We start from the raw sequence: 20,290 nt of genomic DNA on the forward strand, positions 1-20,290 counted from the left end.
GTGCAAGAGACTGTTAAAGGAACAGAAATCAGAGAACAGGAATACAGAGAAGCTGAGGCAGAGAGAGATAAAAGGATCTCTAGCAATGAAAGAATATTAAGAGAACTGTGTGACCAATCCAAACGGAATAATATTCGCATTATAGGGGTACCAGAAGAAGAAGAGAGAGAAAAAGGGATAGAAAGTGTATTTGAAAAAATGATTGCTGAAAACTTCCACAAGTTGGGGAAGGAAATAGTCTCTCAGACCATGGAAGCCCACAGATCTCCCAACATAAGGGACCCAACGAGGACAACACCAAGACATATAATAATTAAAATGATAAAGACCAAAGACAAGGACAGGGTGTTAAAGGCAGCCAGAGAGAGAAAAAAGATCAACTACAAAGGGAAACCCATCAGGCTATCATCAGACTTCTCAACAGAAACCTTACAGGCCAGAATAGAATGGCGTGATATATTTAATGCAATGAAACAGAAGGGCCTTGAACCAAGAATACTGTATCCAGCATGATTATCATTTAAATTTGAAGGATTGATTAAACAATACCCAGACAAGCAAAAATTGAGGGAATTTGCCTCCCACAAACCACCTCTACAGGATATTTTAAAGGGACTTCTCTAGGTGGATGCACTCGTAAGGCTAAATAGATGTCACCAGAGAAAATAAAATCACAGCAAAGAAAGCAGACCAACCAAATACTAACTAAAGGCAAAAAATAAAATCAACTATGCACAAAAGCAGTCAAAGGAAACACAAAAGAGTACATAATAAAACACTTAACATATAAAGAGGAGGAGGAAGAATAAGAAGGGAGAGAAATAAAGAATCATCAGACTGTGTTTATAATAGCGAAATAAGAAAGTTAAAGTTTTAGATGGTTAGATAGTAAAGAAGCTACCCTTGAACCTTTGGTAACCACAAATCCAAAGCCTGCAATGGCAATAAGTACATATCTATCAATAATCACCCTAAATGTAAATGTACTGCATGCACCAATGAAAAGACACAGAGTAATAGAATGGATAAAAAAAAGTAAGACCCATCTATAAGCTGCTTACAAGAGACTCACCTCAAACCCAAAGACATACACAGACTAAAAGTGAAGGGATGGAAAAAGATATGTCATGCAAACAATAGGGAGAAAAAAGCAGGTGTTGCAGTACTTACATCAGACAAAATAGACATCAAAACAAAGAAAGTAACAAGACATAAAGAAGGACATTACATAATGATAAAGGGCTCAGTCCAACAATAGGATATAACCATTATAAATATATATACACCCAATACAGGAGTACTGACATATGTGAAACAAATATGAACAGAATTAAAGGAGGAAATAGAATGCAATGCATTCATTTTAGGAGACTTCAACACACCACTCACTCCAAAGGACAGATCAACCAGACAGAAAATAAGGACACAGAAGCACTGAACAACACCCTAGAACAGATGTACCTAACAGACATCTACAGAACTCTACCCCCAAAAGCAGCAAGATACACATTCTTCTCAAGTGCCCATGGAACATATTCCAGAATAGACCACATACTAGGCCACAAAAAGATCCTCAGTAAATTCAAAAATTTTGAAATTCTACCAACCAACTTCTCAGATCACAAAGGTATAAAACAAAACAATTGTACAAAGCAAACAAAAAGGCTCAGAAACACATGGAGGCTTAACAACATGCTCCAAAATAATCAATGGATCAATGACCAAATTAAAACAGAGATCAAGCAATATATGGAAACAAATGACAACAACAGCACAATGCCCCAACTTCTGTGGGACGCAGAAAAGGCAGTTCTAAGAGGAAAGTATATAGCAATCCAGGCCTATTTAAAGAAGGAAGAAATATCCCAAATGAATAGTCTAAAGTCACAATTATTGAAACTGGAAAAAAAAGAACAAATGAAGTCCAAAGTCAGCAGAAGGAGGGACATAAAGATCAGAGAAGAAATAAATAAAATTTAGAAGAACAAAACAATAGAAAAATCAATGAAACCAAGAGCTGATTCTTTGAGAAAATAAACAAAATAGATAAACCTCTAGCCAGACTTATTAGGAGAAAAAGAAAATGTACACACATAAACAGAATCAGAACTGAGAAAGGAAAAATCACCACAGACCCCACAGAAAAACAAAGAATTATTAGAGAATACTATGAAAATCTATATGCTAACAGGCTTTATAACCTAGAAGAAATAGACAACTTTCTAGAAAAATACAACCTTCCAAGACTGACCAAGGAAGAAATAGAAAATCTAAACAGACCAATTACCAGCAACGAAATTGAATCAGTAATCAAAAAACTACCCAAGAATAAAATTCAGCTGGATTCACTGCTGAATTTTATCAGACATATAGAAAAGACATAATACCCATTTCCCGTAGTTAAAGTTTTCCAAATAATAGAAGAGGAGGGAATACTTCCAAACTCATTCATGAAGCCAGCATCACTCTAATACCAAAACCAGGCAAACACCCCACAAAAAAAGAAATTACAGACCAATATCCCTAAAGAACATAGATGCAAAAATACTCAACAAAATATTAGCAAACCAAATTCAAAAATACATCAAGAAGATCATACACCATGACCAAGTGGGGTTCATCCCAGGGATGCAAGGATGGTACAACATTTGAAAATCCATCAACATCATCCACCAAATCAACAAAAAGAGGAACAAAAACTACATGATCATCTCCATAGATGCTGAAAAAACATTCAACAAAATTCAACATCCATTCATGATAAAAACTCTCAACAAAATTGGTATAGAGGGCAAGTACCTCAACATAATACAGGCCATATATAACAAACTCACAGCCAACATCATACTGAACAGCGAGAAACTGAAAGCTTTTCACCTAAGATCGGTAACAAATCAGGGATTCCCACTCTCCCCACTGTTATTCAACATAGTACTGGTCCTAGCAATGGCAATCAGACAAAACAAAGAAATACAAGGCATCCAGATTGGTAAAGAAGAAGTCAAACTGTCACTATTTGCAGATTACATGATATTGTACATAAAAATCCTAAAGACTCCATTCCAAAACTACTAAAACTAATTATCTGAATTCAGCAAAGCTGCAGGATGCAAAATTAATACACAGAAATCTGTTGCTTTCCTATACACTAATGATGAACTAGCAGAAAGAGAAATCAGAAAAACAATTCCATTCACAATTGCATCAAAAAGAATAAAATACCTAGGAATAAACCTAACCAAGAGAGTGAAAGACCTGTACCCTGAAATTAAAGAGGACACTAATAAATGGAAACTCATCCCATTCTCTTGGCTAGGAAGAATTAATATTGTCAAAATGGCCATCCTGCCTAAAGCAATCTACAGATTCAATGCAATCCCTATCAAAATACCAACAGCATTCTTCAACGAACTGGAACAAATATTTCTAAAATTCATATGGAACCACAAAAGACCCCAACAGCTGAAGCAATCCTGAGAAGGAAGAATAAGGTAGGGGGAATCTTGCTTCCCAACTCAAGCTCTACTGCAAAGCCACAGTAATCAAGACAATCTGGTACAGGCACAAGAACAGACCCACAGACCAGTGGACCAGAATAGAGAGCCTAGATATTAACTCAAACATATATGGTCAATTAATATACAATAAAGGAGCCATAGATAATACACTGGGGAAATGACAGCTTCTTCAGCAGCTGGTGTTGGCAAAACTGGACAGCTTCATGTAAGAGAATGAAACTGGATCATTGTCTAACCCCATACACAAAAGTAAATTCAAAATGGATCAAAGACCTGAATGTAAGTCATGAAACCATAAAACTCTTAGAAAAAAACATAGCCAAAAACCTCTTGGACATAAACATGAGCAACTTCTTCATGAACATATCTCCCCAGGCAAGGGAAACAAAAGCAAAAATGAACAAGTGGGAATATATCAAACTAAAAAGCTTCTGTACAGCAAACGACACCATCAATAAAACAAAAAGGCATCCTACAGTATGGGAGAATATATTCATAAATGACATATCCAGTAAAGGGTTGACATCCAAAATATATAAAGAGCTCAGGCACCTCAACAAACAAAAAGCAAATAATCCAATTAAAAAATGGGCATAGGATCTGAACAGTCACTTCTCCAAAGAAGAAATTCAGATGGCCAACAGCCCCATGAAAAGATGCTCCACATCACTAATCATCAGAGAAATGCAAATTAAAACCACAATGAGATATCACCTCACACCAGTAAGGATGGCTACCATCCAAAAGACAAACAACAACAAATGTTGGCAAGGATGTGGAGGTGGAGAAAGGGGAACCCTCCTACACTGCTGGTGGGAATGTAAATTAATTCAACCATGGTGGAAAGCAGTATGGAGGTTCCTCAAAAAGCTCAAAATAGAAATACCATTTGACCCAGGAATTCCACTCCTAGGAATTTATCCTAAGAATGCAGCAGCCCAGTTTGAAAAAGACATATATGCACCCCTATGTTTATCGCAGCACTATTTACAATAGCCAAGAAATGGAAGCAACCTAAGTGTCTATCAGTAGATGAATGGATAAAGAAGATGTGGTACATATACACAATGGAATATTATTCAGCCATAAGAAGAAAACAAATCCTACCATTTGCAACAACATGGATGGAGCCAGACGGTATTATGTTCAGTGAAATAAGCCAGGCAGAAAAAGACAAGTATCAAATGATTTCACTCATCTGTGGAGTATAAGAACAAAGGAAAAACTGAAGGAACAAAAAACTGCAGCAGAGTCACAGAACCCAAGAATGGACTGACAGTTACCAAAGGGAAAGGGACTGGGGAGGATGGGTGGGAAGGGAGGGATAAGGGGGAAAAGGGGCATTACTATTAGCATACATAATGTGTCCAGGGGGCCTGGGGAAGGTTTTACAGCACAGAGAAGACAAGTGGTGATTCTACAGCATCTTACTACGCTGATGGACAGTGACTGTAATGGGGTATGTGGTGGGGACTTGATAATGTGGGGAGTCTAGTAACCATAAAGTTGTTCATGTAATTGTAGATTAATGATACCAAAATAAAATTTTAAAAAAACAATCAAACACAATGTTGTTTCTTTAAAAAAAAAAAACCTAATTAAATTAACAAACCTCTGCTGATCAAGAAAAAAAAACCTTTATGACTGATTCCAGGGATGAAAAAGAGAGGCATCACTGTAGAACCTGCCTACATTAAAATAAATAATTTCATAAAAATAGAAAGGAGAATAGGGACTTCTAGGGGCTGGTGTGAGAAGGGAAGGGAAAGTTGTTTAATGGGTACAGTTTCAGATTTGCAAGATTAAAATGTTCTGGAGATATGTTTCACAACAATGTGAACATACTTAACACAACCGAACTGTACATTTAAAAATGGCAAATTTAAGATGGCAAATTCCATGTTACATGCTTTTTACTACAATAAAAATAAATTATAAAGATGTTATTACCACTGTTAGTGAATTCTGAAATTTAAATGAAATGGGAAAATTGCTTGCAAAATACAAAGTACCAAAATTGACACAAGTTGGAAATCTTGGAATTATACATCTAGGCATTAAATTAAATCCATAGCTTAAAATCTTCCCTCAAAGAAAACCTTTAGGCCTAGGTGGTCTCTCTGGCAAATTCTTCCTCACATTTAGAAAGAAAGAACACTGATCTTATGTAAATTTGTCTAGAAAGTAGAAAAAGAGGAGAACTGTCTAAGTCCTTTGATAAGACAGGCATAGCATGCATACCAATCATGACAGGGGTATTACAAGAAAGGAAAATTGCAGGTTAATTTATCTTATGAATATATATACAAATATTCTTAATAAAATGTTACCCGAATGAGTCTGACAATATGTAAATAGCAAAAAAATCACAACCAAGTTAGATTTACTCAAAAATGCAAGGTTGCAAATCAGTGTCTTTCAACACATTAACAAAATAAAAGTGGAAAATCCTGTTTTTATTTTAATAGATACAAAAAAAGCATTTGCTCAAATTCAATACACATTCCTGATTCTAAAAGACAAGGATGTTTAGCAAACTAGGAAAAAAAGAGCATTCCGTTAACCTAATAATGGGTATTTTAAAAATGATAGGAAACATCATACGTAATGGTTGAATATTTTATAGTTTCTCTAAGATTGGAAATCAGTATACTTGCTGTGAGTACCTCTTTCAACATTGTATTGACAGTCTTGCCATTAGGAGAAGTCAAGAAAAAGAAATAAATGATGTAAGGGTTATAAAGGAAAAAATGAAACTGTCACTATTTATGGACAACATAGCGGTATATGCAGAAAACCCCCAAAATTCCACAAATCGTCTCTTAAAATGAGTATGTAAATATAGCAGGGTCAAGTGTGTCTCTATCCACCAACAATAAGCCATTAAAAATGGTATTTTTCACAAAGATACCATTTATAAAAGCATCCAATAAACATCAAATACTGAGGAGTAAATCTAAAAGAAGATGCCTCTACACAGAGAACTATTAAGCATCATGGAGAGAAATTAAAGATGACCTAAATAAATGTATGTACTAGGTGGATAGGCTGTAAGACTCAATACTGTGAAAGTATGAATTCTCCCCAAGCAGATCTATAGCTTCCATGCAATCTCCATGTGATCCCAGTAGTGTGTGTGTGTGTGTGTGTGTGTGTGTGAGAGAGAGAGAGAGAGACAGAGACAGAGACAGAAACAGAGAGACAGAGAGATTTCACAAGCTGATTGTAAAACTTAAATAAAAATTAAAAGGGCTAAGAATAAAAAGAAAATTTTGAAAACTGATGGAGTGAAAGGACTTACAAAACTGGATATCAAGACTTTCTATAAAGGTGCTATAATTGAGACTGAGTTATGATGCAAGGATGGACAAACAGCTTCATCAGACAGAATATGGTCCCAAACAACCACCCATTTGTGGCAACTTGCAGCATGACAAAAGTAGCGCTGTGGAGAAGTAGGAAGAGGGTTGTCCTTCCGATAAATGGTGCTGGTTCAACTGCATATCTATAAGGAAAATGTGAATCTTGATTCCTACTTCAAGCACACTCAAAAAACAAATTGGAATGGAGCATGGACCTAAACGTAAAAGGTAAAGGAAGGAAGTTTCTAAAAGAAAATAAAATATCTTCAAAACCATGGGATAGGCAAAGATTTCTTAAACAGGACTCAAAAACACTAATGTGGAATAAAAGATAGGTGAACTGGTCCACACTAAAATGAAGAAAATCTGTTCATTGGAATACACTGTTTTGGAAGAAGAGACCTGCAATATTTATAATTGACAAAGGATTCATATTCAGAATAAAGAAGAAAAACTTTATATGAATAGAAAGAAGATATAGAATCTTTATATAAAATAAGGAAGGCAGACTGACAACCTGATAGAAAAGTGAGCAAAAGAAATACATGGGCACCTGCACAACAAAGGAAATCATGAATGAAAAGGAAGCCTACCGAAGGGAAGGAAATATTTGCCAATCATATACCTGATAAGGTGCTACTATCCAAAATACATGAAGAACTCATGCAACTCAACAGTTAAAAAACAAATAATCCAATTTAAAAATTGGCAGAGGACCTGAATAGACATTTGGAAAAAGGAGAAATACAGATGACCAACAGGCACATGGAAAGATGCTCCACATCACTAATCATCAGGGAAATGCAAATCAAAGCCACACTGAGATATCACCTCACACCAGTCAGAATGGCTTCTACCAAAAAGATAAGAGATAACAAGGGCTGGCGAGGATGTGGAGAAAAGATATCCTTGATGCACACTGGTGGGAATGCAAATTGGTGCAGCCACTGTGGAAGAGTATGGAGCTTCCCAAAAAATTAAAAGTAGAAATACCATATGATTCAGCAATTCTACTTCTGGGTATTTATCTGAAAAAAAATGAAAACACCAACTCAGAAAGATGTGTACAGCCCCACATTCATTGCAGCATTACTTACAATAGTCAAGATATGGAAACAACATAAGAGTCCATTGATGGATGAATGGATAAGGAAAATGCAGTTTGTATGTGTGTGCCTATATACACAGTGGAATATTATTCAGCCATTGAAAAGAACGAAATTTTGCCATTTGCAACAAGATGGAGGGCCTTGAAGGCATTATGCTAAGAGAAATAAGCCAGGCAGAGAAAGACAAATACCGTATGATGTCACTGATATGTGGAATCTAAAAAATAAAAAACATTCTTAAACCAAGCTCATAGATATAGAGAACAGACTAGTGGTTGCTAGAAGTGAGAAATTGAGGGGTCAGATGAAATGTGTGAAGGGCTCAAAAGGTATAAACTTCCAGTCATAACACAATAAGTCCTGGGGATGTAATGTACAGCATGGTGACTACAGTTAACAATATAGTTAACAAGTATTGTATATTTGAAAGTTGCTAAGAGAGTAGATCTGAAAAGTTCTCACCACTAGAAAAAAGTTTTTGTAACTGGTGAATGGATATTAACTAGACTTATCATGGTGACCATTTCTCAATATATATAAATATTGAGTCATGATGTACACTTGATATAAATAATAAATAACCTAACAAAATGTTTTAAAAATAGCAGGCATTTCAGGATGAACAGGATGTACAAATAGCCTAAAAACATGAAAAAGCGCTCATCCTTTTTAGCCATCAGTGGAATATAAATTAAAACCACAATGACATACACCCACCAGAAGTGTGAAAACAAAAAAATACAGAAAATATCAAGTATTAGTACTTAATATAGATAGATATCAAAGCTGAATATATACACAGCCTGAGACATAGCAGTTCCACCCCCTAGGCATAACCCATGAGAATCACACGCACGTGTGGACAAAAGATAAATACAAGACTGTTCCTACCAGCAATCCTCACAGTGGCTCCAGCAGGGACCCAGCACAGGGACCCAGCAGCGGAAGATCAGATCTATCAAATGGGAGGTGGGCATACAACGGAAGATCATGCCGCAGCAAAGAGAGCCATGCATGGCTACACTCAGTGGCATGGAGGAATTCAGACACAAGGGAATATATACTCTGTTTCCATTTATGTAAAATTAAAACCATAAGAACCCAGCCCGTGGTGTGAGAAACCTGGACTGTGGTTTCCTTTGGGGGAGAAGGAAGCACGGAGTGACTGGGGTCAGTAGGGGACTTGGGGTGCTGGTAGGGCCTAGTTCCTGACCCAGTGTTGACTTTACCAGTGTGTTCCCTCTCAGCACAAATTCATTGAGCTGGGTACTCAGGATTTGTGTGCATTTCTGTGTGTAGGTTTTACATCAATTAAGAGTTTACTTAACATTGTACATTGTATAGCCAATAACAAAAATAATAATTACCTGTTGGTCATGAAATAGTGTGTGTTTCTAGGTGTTGAAAAATATGCGGTGGTTCCTGGCCAGTCAGCATCATGCCCTTCTCTGGAACTCAGCTGCGTGTGTATTCCTCTCAATATTGTATTTCTCTCAAGTCAGTTGGTTAGCAGCCAGGTACATGCCTGGGAAATTCTCACCCATTTTTTATTGCCTAAGATTTGGTGTCAGCCGATCAGTACAAAACACAACCGTTAGGTTGTTTCCTCTGTGGACAGCTTCTCTCTTCCTACAGGATAGGGAACCCCCTCATCTGTACTGCTTTTTGGGGGTGTTTGTTTAAATCTTTAATGCTTGAGCCCCACTGAGTTATGCAGACTCCTCTGGAGACTGTGACTCAGCTGTCAGAGATCAACATCCATGTCCCACTTGCGACTACTCTCGGGCTGCTTTGTGCAGATAGCAAAGGGTCTCTGAACTCATGCTAGTTTTTTAAATGCAGAAGGTTTTTAATATAGGCAAGTTAAACAGGAGGATACCAGTGGTCCTTCCACTCACACCAGTGTGTGAAATGCTTTCACTTAATGCCCGTCTATACTCTTTGCACCAGCCTTCCTCTCCTCTCTACCCTGTTGCACCATTTGGAAAATAAGAAAAAAGTTGCAGAACTTAAAATGCCTGATTTCAGGATGTATGAAGCTGTAGTGATCACCACAGTGTGGTATTAATGCAAAGAAATGGATTGCCTGAACAGAGTGGTGCCTAAAAAAGCTCATACATACACAGACAGCAGTTTGAGCCAAGGTGCCAAGGCAGTTCAATGGGAAAATAATCTTTTAAACAAATGATGTTGGGACAATTGGATATCCACGTGCAAAAAAAAGTGAACTTGACCTTTGTTTCCCACCCTATAAAAAATGTATTTGAAGTGGATCATCTCAACATAAGAGCCAAACATAAAACTTCTGGGTAAACACATGGGAGAAAATCAGTGACCTTGGGTTTGGCAATGATTTCTTTATTCGGACACAGAAAGCACAACCTATAAAAGGAAAAAGCAGTACATTGGATTTTATCCCAATTTAAAACTTTGCTCTTCAAAGGACATTGTTATGAACATAAAAAGCTAGGCCACAGACTGGGAGAAAATACTTGCAAAACATCTGACAAAGGCCTTGTGTCTAGAATATGTGTGTGTGTGTCTCAAGCAAAGAGTAGAGTAAAGCAAAGCCCAGCCTCGAGAAGGGAACACAGTCATGCTCCAGAGGTGAGCAGCTTACCATATATTTTTTAACAGCTCTTACAACCCAATAAATACTCTACAAAACCCCAATAAATAAGCAAATAAAAAACTCCCAAGAAAACCTGTACAACTCAGTTATAGGCAAGCCACTCAATTTTTTTAAATAGGCAAAAGATTTTAACAAAATGCTTCCCAAAAAAACATACCAGAGGTTAATAAGCACATAAAAAGATGCCCAGTATCAGGTCAATGCCCATTAAAACCACGGTGAGCTACTCTTGCACTCCCACCAGAATGGCCAAAATGTACATTACTGAGCGTCTCAGTGTTGGTGAGGATGGGAGGATCTGGAACGCTCACACGCTGCAGGTGGGGTGTTCGATCGTACACCCAACTCAGGAAAGTAAGCACCTACTCAGTCTAAGAGTCACCCCGAGAGAAATGAAGCAGGGATGCTCATAGCAGCTTTATTTGTAAGAGCCAGTGAATCACTATCCGCTTCCACTCAGGTAAAATTCTGCAAAGATGCGGTCCAATCTGTTTACCTGGGGTAGGGTAGGGCATAAACGAGGGGAAGAAAAATACCAGAGGCACCAGGAAACTGTCCTGGGGGATGGTAATGTTCAGTAGCTTCAATCTGGTCGTGGTTTCATGGGTGTGTACCTATGTCAAGACTCAGATGTGTGCTTTAAATACATGCATTTCACCGTATTTCAGTTATACTTTGATAAAGCTATAAAAACCACAGTTGTTCAGAAGAGGGAACATAAGCACAGCTCAGCTCTGAGTAGCACAGATAGTCAATATTAAATGCATTGAATTTTTTTTATCAAAATGTAATTAGATTGGGGCAATGGAAAGTGTGTATGGCTGCGGCAGAGGGAGTTGGGGGGAAGTGCTCACCTTCCAGAGTGGGAGTCTGGTAGGTAAAGTCTAAGCCTGAAGAAATTAGGAAGGATCAACATAGGCATAGTATTTAGAGACATGGAGGTAAATCCTACGAGAATCAGCTCAATGTGGCTGTGTCCGGGAGATTCACTGGTCTTCACACGGGTGGAATTCGTGACCTAAACCACGTGAAAGTCAGACTTGAATGCAAACCATAGCTCTTTAATGCATTTGTAGAGCCTCAAAGGCACAAGGCCCAGTCCGTCCAGCTGACGAGTGGCCCTGTGCTCAGCCCCAGCCCTGGGCTCAGCCCAGAACAGGTGCTCAGATGGGATCCTCCCCAGGATTGCATCCTTTGCTGGGGGAAGAGGAAGAATTACCAGAGAGCCAGGAAACTCCACACTTTAAGCACACACACCAGGCAGCTTTTGCCTTGGGAGCTCCAGGGCTAATCCCTTGAGCACCCCCACACTGGAATTCACCTGTGTAACATGCCCTTAGATGGAAGGATGCCTGAACTCCTTTCATTTCTGATATAAGCCCAAAATGGAGATATGTGAGAAAATGTGATGCTTTGGAGATAATCTGCGAGCTCTCCTCCAGGCCGTGTTGGGGGGCAGAATCCTGATGACCTAGTAAATCCATTTCTCTTGTTCCTTTCCAGGTGGCCACTTCTTTCATCGAAACTCTTTGTCCCCACGGAGCCTGGTTTATGAAAGTGAATTCTCGACCATCGAACCTTCTCTGGATATGTATGATGAAAACAAAACCTGACTTTTTAAATGGGCAGTTGGGGGCCGCCTCTGCTGGGGTTTGGTTTATGATCCCCTTCCTTATTTTGTGTTCCTCTGTCGGCATCTATGTGGGGAGAAGAATGGCAGGTTTTCTGGGCACAGGCAGCACTCAGGGTTAAGTTGCAAAGTTCCCCCAAGGGGAGGCTTTGAAGACAGCATCATTGCCCAGTGACCTCGTGGCACCGGAAACCTGCCCAAGGCTGGCCCCTGGCCATGGGCCCCGACACACCTGGCTGTTTGCAGAGACGGGGCTGGGCCCAGGGGTTAATGTCACATTGCAAATGTGTCTCTGAGTAACCACATGCTATTCTCTGTCGGATGACTGGGGGCTTTTAAATACCCTTTGTGCCCCCCACTTACAGTACACACACACTGAAGCACGCAGACACAGCTCTTCCTGACACAGGGCCAAGTCACCACTCCATGGCCTGTCCACATTTTCCTTCTCTCTCGCTCTTCCTGTGACAGGGCCTGTCCTTGAAGTTTCCTGAGAGGAAGCCTTGCCCTTTGTCCCTCCTCTGAGACTGACCACCCAGAGCCCCATGGTGAGGGCTGTGGGCTGTGCAGGGCGGGCAGGCATCTGTGTTGCCATTTCCAGCCTCCCTCCCTAGAGCATGACATAAAGTGACACAAGCTTACATGATCCCTGAGACTCCTAAGGCCCTGCCTCTGAGGCCTGTGGGTTTGTCGGCTGGGCATCTGCTGAGGTGTGTGGGGAGGTGGCGCCCGGGCACAGTGATCTTGGGGTGATGGCCAGTGAGTGTCAGAACCAGACAGTTTTCAGCACTTTCTTGAGAACATCAGACCACCTCCTTGCTAGCAGAAACCAGATGATCAGCCCTCTTTCATCTTCACCGGTCTAGCCGCTCACCTCCCACCAGCTGCAACATCTGCATGAGGAAGGCATGGAAACTTACAGAAAAAGGCACGGTGGCCAGCGTGATGGACATCAGGGACACACGGGCTCTTCCCACCAACTTAGGGTAACCTCAGGTGATCATCATGAGAAATGTGTTTCTTAAGGGTAATCCCGATGTGAAGCCATGGTGAACAGACTTTTAAAGCAAACCCACACACCCTTTGCAAGGACACAGCACGTCCAGCCTGTTTCTCCTATCTACGCACGCAGCAGAGAGGTGCAAGTCCATTCAGATCCTCAGGTCCTGTTATGAGAATGGAAACTGCAGCTTCCACATGCCTAGAGTTGGATCTGGCCATGAACCACACAACCCGTGAATTCCCTGCCTGGCCTTTTTACTGACTGAAAAAGTTTGAGGTTGGACACTTGTCGTATTTCTGTGTGCAGCTGGCTTCTCCTCTTCGACACCATCCCTGCTTATGATACGTTGCTAAGATGCCTCAAGATGATGATGCAGGTGCCCAGAACAGCAGCCCTCAGAGTACTGGGGTGCTGACAGCCCTTAGAAACGGCAGCTCCCAGTAGCCAGCGGCATTTTGTTGATGATGGTTTGGGGCTGCAGCAGTCCAGATTTTTAAGGTCTTAGCAGTTTTTTCTTTTTACCTTTAACCAAGGGCTTTTGGTTTTTTTTTCCTTTTTATAGTCTTTGTACTATAAAAGTATTTTTGATAACCAGTTTCAAGAGAGCACTGTTCAGAAAGACAGGTCTGCCTGCTGGCTTTGTGGAGATTGTGATTGTGTCAGGATTGGAACTAAATTGGCTGAAGGTTCCAGGCATGCACCTGCATCTAGCTTTCCCTTGGCTCATCTGACAGAGAAGGTGGCTCAGTACTGCCTGGGTTTTCTGCACCACAGCCTTGTTTTCCTGAACCAGAACTCAGACCCTGACAGAGCATCTCCTGATTTGTGCAGTCTTGTACAAGCACATAACTTAACTTTCACTCAAGACCTTCCTTTACTGGAAAGATATGAAATGACGAGAAGTTCAAAATTCCAGCTCCTAAAAATCCATCTATTAGTATTTGAATTCCTGGTAAATCTAGGGCACACATTCACTGTCAAATAACCGAGCAGGCATTTCCTACAGGGGAATTCACTCAGAATAGTACTTCAGATCCCAGCTCCACAGCCTTTTTATAAAAATTGAGGCCACTTTCCTGCTCAGCTATGAAACGTCCCACTGTCAGGAGGGACAGTAACTTCTCCGTGAAAGTCATACACACGGGGAATCAGGGGGCTGGCATTATTTGTCCCCCATAGGAGTCTCTCTGCTGACAGTGGTGCTGAGGGGCTCCTCTGCCCAACATCCCTGCGACCCTGGTGAGGGGCCGGGCTGCTGGCCATGTGAGCTTTGAGAGAACTCGCTTCTCTGCTCAGCACCCCTGCCTCTGAGAAGCTCGAGGTTCAGGGAGCAGAGTTCACTGGCCATGCAGGCATAATTGGGGGTGCAGAGAGATGCTGCTCTGCGGCATGGTAGAGCCTCAGCTGTCACAAGGCCTACAGCCACAGTCGCTGGTAGCCAGGAAATGTATGATAGTGCCTAACCATTGGGGTTTTTGGTGGGGGCACCATTTGAAGAAGGAGCAGAGGGGCGAGCTGCCTACCCACACACCCTCTGTCCCTCCAGTGGCCTGCTCTGAGCTGGGCCTGGCTCCAGCCTCTTCCCCCACACAGCCCCCACCCCATCCCCAGGGCGAGCTGGGTGCCAGGGCAGCACGCACCGCAGGATGCACATGGAGTGGGGTCTGGAGCACCCGGTACCATCCGCTGGGAGGGAGTCAGGTTGAATAGTTAAAATGGGAATGCTTACAATTTGGTGATTTTTTGCTTCCTAAGGGAAGACCTCCCCTGAGCCCTCTTTTCCTGTTAGGGAGAGAGGAGAGGTAGTCAGCCAGGAAGCAGCCACACCACCCACAGTAGGAAGGCCAGACCAGGCTTGGGGGCACCCAGGGGTGGTGCTAGCGTTTAGGGGCACGTGTCTGTCCAGTGCTACCTGTCTCTGCCCCCTCACGGGAACACAGGCTCCACTGCCAGGTGGTTAAAGCACCCCACAAAGTCTGGTGAGCCCCGCTTTTGAAGAAAGCCTCCATCTCTTGGCCCTTCTCAGACCTGGCTCAGAGGAACATCCACAAGGCACTTCCCTGACACCAGTGTGGACCTGGGGCCAAGCCTGCGCCTCAGCTGCCCTAATCAAACAACAGCCCAGCTTCCAAAAGATGCCGCTTCAGAGGGTTTAAACAAAATACAATTACTGATTTGACTAACCTGGTATTTCACATGGGCTTTATAAGTCTTCCTCATATTTTTATTACCCCTTCCATCCAGTTCTTTCCTTGATCTGTATGTTCAGTGAAGCTGGCATAACTAAAGAAAACTCAATGTCACCTTACTGTTCACCTTTACTATGCAGGCAGGGGTTCTGCTACAGGGAAACAAGAGATGGTGTCAAACAGCAGGTCACCTTGACAAGCCTTGACTCATCACTGACATGAAACAGAAATGCTGATTTCCAGGAAGTAGAACTTAGAAGGCAGTGGTAAGATTATAAGGCTGATTTGGCCACTAGGCCGTTATCCTTCTTTCACTGTATGCCAGACACACACACTCAGCATGAGGGTGATTGGAGATTATTTCGATTTTGGCTGTCACAGAAAACTGGCTCATTCACAACCACCCTGGATGTGAGACGAGATGGAATGAGGGTGTCGCATAGAGAGCCTCCTGGTGCAGATAGAGGGGCCTGTGCTTGCTGGGGACACACCACATGCAGTGAAGATGCGTCAGGAGGAGCCTGAGGCTGGTGGCCTGTGGGGAGGGCCCTGATCTGCCTGGAGAGTGCACTGGGTAGGGTGGCCTGGACCGGCACTGCAATGCCTGCCTTAGGGGCCAGGGCAGCGCGGGGGCTCCACAGCTAGGCCCCGACCAGGCTCCGACGGAAAGTGGGAGTGCAGGGAGCCGCCAGGCTGAGGGAAGCCTGAGGGCCCGTCTCGGTGGCAGTGGGTGTTGGTGGGCCAGGGAGAGCCTGTGTGGGAACACCTAGACTCCAGGGCTGGCAGGGCCTGTAGGCAGGTCACAGGTTCCTCTGATCTCGGGGAGACTGGTGAGGGAAGGGGGCCAGGGCATGGGCCCTCTGTGCATCAGCATTCCTGGGAATTCCATGTGAGCCCGTCCCTGAGGTGCTCCAAACCTCCTCCCCACCGCCCCCTGCTTCCTCTCTCCCGAGCACACACACACACACACACACTCAGATGTGTACACAAGGATACAAGCGCACACACCCCGGAAGCCAGAGTGGGGCTGAAATTGCCCAGCAACAGGACACCAGATTGGGATAAACCCCTGGGGATGCTGACATTTGAGGTGCCGACAGAGGGAGCTACTGACAGCATCGATTTAGAAAAACCACTGTCACTTGCCCTTTGGAGACAGGTTAACCCCAGCATGCCAGAGGCAGCTGCCGGCCCTCAGCACTCCCGGAACACAGTTTGGAGTGACTGAACTCAGCATTTTAACTCCACACACAAGGGAACATTATCGTGGGGTGATTGTTTATGACACCCACAGCTTAAAATAAGTGTCTACTGGGCAGGTGTTACCAGTGAGGGGCCCTTAGACCTGCTTGTTCTTTTGGCCTCGTTGGCAAGTCATCTCAGAGCCCACTGGGCAAAGGCTGAAATACATGTGGAGTGTATGTGATCACATAACACCCGTGGGTGTGGTTAATATAGAAGGACTGGAAAATGCCTCATGTATTTTAAGGATCATAACAGCACAGAAAGTTCAGAAAGAAGGACACAGAGGTTAGGTGCCATGTTTGCTGCACGGAATTAGACTTTTCCTACTGCCCTGCGCAGGGGGGAAAGCAAAGCGTGCCGCAGCCCACGGACCAGGGCCTGTGGCAGGAGGGCTGCTCCTGCGTCTCTGGGGCTCCCAGTCCCCAGGTCACCCCGGCTTCAGCCTCAGGTGGGGTCAGGAAACCCTTTGTGGCCATGGAGCTCCTCTGGAGTGTTGGTCGAGTCAGGAGGCTTGCCCTCTTTCTCAGGGGTGTCCTGAAGGATCCCAACAAAGTGAACCTTGAAGAAGAGAGGCCAGTGGGTCCCCAGCAGTCATGGGCTGAAAGCTGTCACCCGCCTTCTCCACAGCCGCGTGCCACCAGGCTTCAGTGACAGGAGAGGAGGGGTGCTGTCTGCTTACACCCAAGACTGGATTTTCAGGGCCCCACGAGGCCCCATGCATTCCCCAGCCTGTGGTGTGGGACCTATCCAGGCAAGGTTCCCCTCCTGCAGTTCACTCTAGTTCAAGCTGTTTTCTCTGTTTTCACTCTGACATGAGGAAGAAGGAAGATACTTTATGACAAATGAACAACCAAACCACCTTGAACTTTATGCAGACTTGAGTCCTAAACTTTCAGAAGGATTCAGGGCAGCTGGACTCTGTCCAGGGCTTTCCCCGTTCCTCCCACGACTCTTCCACATGCATTCACCACAAAAGACAGAGGTTGGAGGCGGCACAGACAAGTTTGGCAGCCTGAAAGGAAAATGCAGAAACTGCGGGCCTGGGAAAGCACTGCTGGTGGCCCCAAGGCAGCCGCAGGGCACTGTCACAGCTACAATGTGCCCTCCTTCTGTGGAAAGGCCCAGCACAGGAGGATGTCATTAGCACCCTTTTCTCAGCTGTGGTGGACCCTTAATCCCTGGGACATAGATCCCAGGTCTCAGTCCCTTTAATACTGGGCCAGAATGGTTCATTGGCCAGTACCCAGCATCCACTTAGATGGGCGCATGTGAGGAAAGGGCGCTGGTCACCACGCAAGCTGTGATCATTACCCTCTCTCTCCAGCTCTCTGTACAGCTAGCTGACAACTGTCAGGAGTTACAGATGACTGTTCTGAGCGATTTTTTACAAATTTAACCCAACACAAAGTGAATTCTAATTCGCTTTCAGAATTATCCTTCATCCACCTTTAAGCCCAAGTATATTTACGCTATGTGATATTAAAGGACCTTTGTAGTGACTGGGAGATACTGAGCTGAGATGTGTGTAAAAACAAAAAAGTGGGTAGGAGTAGGTAGACTGTAAAATAAGGCCATTTCTTTTGCTAAGCAGTTCCTAGGCAGACAGACTAACTGCCTACCGACTGCCAGCAGGCCATGTAGACCAGGTCACAAGGTGTGGCCGGTGCCAGGGTCCCAGCCCCTTGGCTGAGTGCCCGGCCTGAGGTGACACATGCCTCCTGGAGAGAAATGGCAAGGGCGTCATGTCCATCAGACCCCTGGCTTGCTGACCTAGCTGGGGAGGGGCGCCCCTGGTCTGTGCCTGGAGCCAAGATCTGGTGTCTTAAGCTGAACATGGGAAGCAGGGACTCCTCCTGAATGGCCATGGCTCTAAGGAAACGTGACCTGTGTGATTACAGAAACCAGAAAAGACTTCTGGCTAGGAATTGCTGTTCGGGGCATGGGAAACGCCATCTAAGTGTACAAGGGAAGGCATTGGGTTTGGACATATGTCACATATGTCACAATTGTTTTTGATTCTCAGTAGCTTTTGTACTCATGTAAAATATTAAAATCACCCCTTTCACATTTGGGTCATTCAAAGAACCCCCTTTACCCTGGGTTCCTGCTAACTATGCACAACATCTCAGAGGATGGCATACAAACTATTTTTCTAACTACAGCACAGGTAATTAGGGTGGGGAAAGCTTGGGATATACCTAAATGTAGCAGATGGCTTATCTTCCCCCTTGAGGGATAAAGGGGAAACTATGCACTTGAATCTTAATTCACCATTGGCTAGCTTGTGGCGGAAAGAACACACATCAAATATCCAAGAAGCAAAACTGATCATTAGCTTAATTTGGGGGCTCACTGCTGGGGGAGTCACCTTGTTGAGAACAGACACCTGCAAGCAGAATGTGAGCAGATCTCTTGGCAATCAAATCTTCTAAGCCCTTTGAAATGTTCTGGGCAGCACACCTCCTCCATCCCTATGGTTGTTGTAAGTATAATTAAGTAATGAAATGGGATGGTATATACCTATATGCCACTAGTGTATACCTGTATGTGTGGGATTTGCTAATATAACCATTTCAATAAAAACCTGTTGAAAAAGCTGTTTGGGCCACATGGAGTACTGTCGGTGGTAACCTGTATCCATGAGGACTCTTGGTTGCAAATGACAGAAATCCTAACCACAGCTGGCGTGAGCAAAAGGGGAATGTAGTGGCTCACAAAAGCTAACATGCCAGGGGTGTGTCCCTGTCAGCTACGACCTGGCCTGGTCCCAGGCACTGTCACCAGGACACACTTGCTAGCTTCGCCTCTTCTGGGTAAACTCCAGCCTCGGGCTCAGGGTGGCAGCAGCCCCATCAGCCCAAGAGCTGGTCCATGTCCCCAGGAGGTAACCCACCAGAATGGCATCTCCTTGGCCCTGACTGGCTTGCTTGGAAGCACGTGGTCACAGAGGCAGACTGTGCCGATGGCCCGATCCAGGGTGAGTGCCACTTCTGCAGCCCGGGAGTGTCACTGGTTTCACCTGAGGGACAGGAGCTGAGAGTTCCAAGGTGTGGTCACCACAGAAATCGTGGTGCTGGACAGGAAGAAATGCATGTTGGGGCAAAGCAGCAAATGCCTAATCCATGTAAAAAAAAAGCATTGGAACAAAAAGGTCTGGGCCTTAGTATCCCCTATGCTGCTTACTAGCATGAACTTGGCAAACAATTTCACCTGCCGGGTTTCAGTTTTATTATCTAAAATAGGGATCAAAAAATACCTACATCATAGATTGACATGTGGGCACCAGACTTAAAATAATGTAAGAAGTAGGCTCAATATCGTGTATCTGATAATAGTCTAGTTCCCAGATATAAAAATAACTCTCCAAACTGAACAAGAAAAACACAACCCAATTGTAAAATGGGCAAAGGATATGAGTAAACACTTCTCCAGAGAAGACAAATGACCAGCAAGCACATGAAAAGATGTTCCACCTCATAAGTTATTAGGGAAATGCAAACCCAAGCCACGAGACACAACTTTACACCCTCTAGAATGACTGTAATAGGAATGATAGGCAATAACAAATGCTGGCGAGATAAGGAGAAACTGCAGCCCTCGCA

At 43.4% G+C, this 20,290-nt stretch overlaps 1 protein-coding gene across 1 annotated transcript in view; it reads left to right on the top strand.

Moving 5' to 3' along the window:
- Window positions 1-19,283, top strand: part of RNF130 (ring finger protein 130) — a 131,964-nt gene extending 112,681 nt beyond the window's left edge. Inside the window, exon 8 of the mRNA XM_037002134.2 lies at window positions 12,125-19,283. Within this exon, the coding sequence (XP_036858029.1) occupies window positions 12,125-12,234 (110 nt within the window). The 3' untranslated portion in view covers window positions 12,235-19,283. The remainder of the gene's footprint in view (window positions 1-12,124) is intronic.
- Window positions 19,284-20,290: the final 1,007 nt, after the last annotated feature.

This window comes from Manis javanica, chromosome 14, assembly GCF_040802235.1.
Source record: "Manis javanica isolate MJ-LG chromosome 14, MJ_LKY, whole genome shotgun sequence".
NCBI lineage: Eukaryota > Metazoa > Chordata > Mammalia > Pholidota > Manidae > Manis > Manis javanica.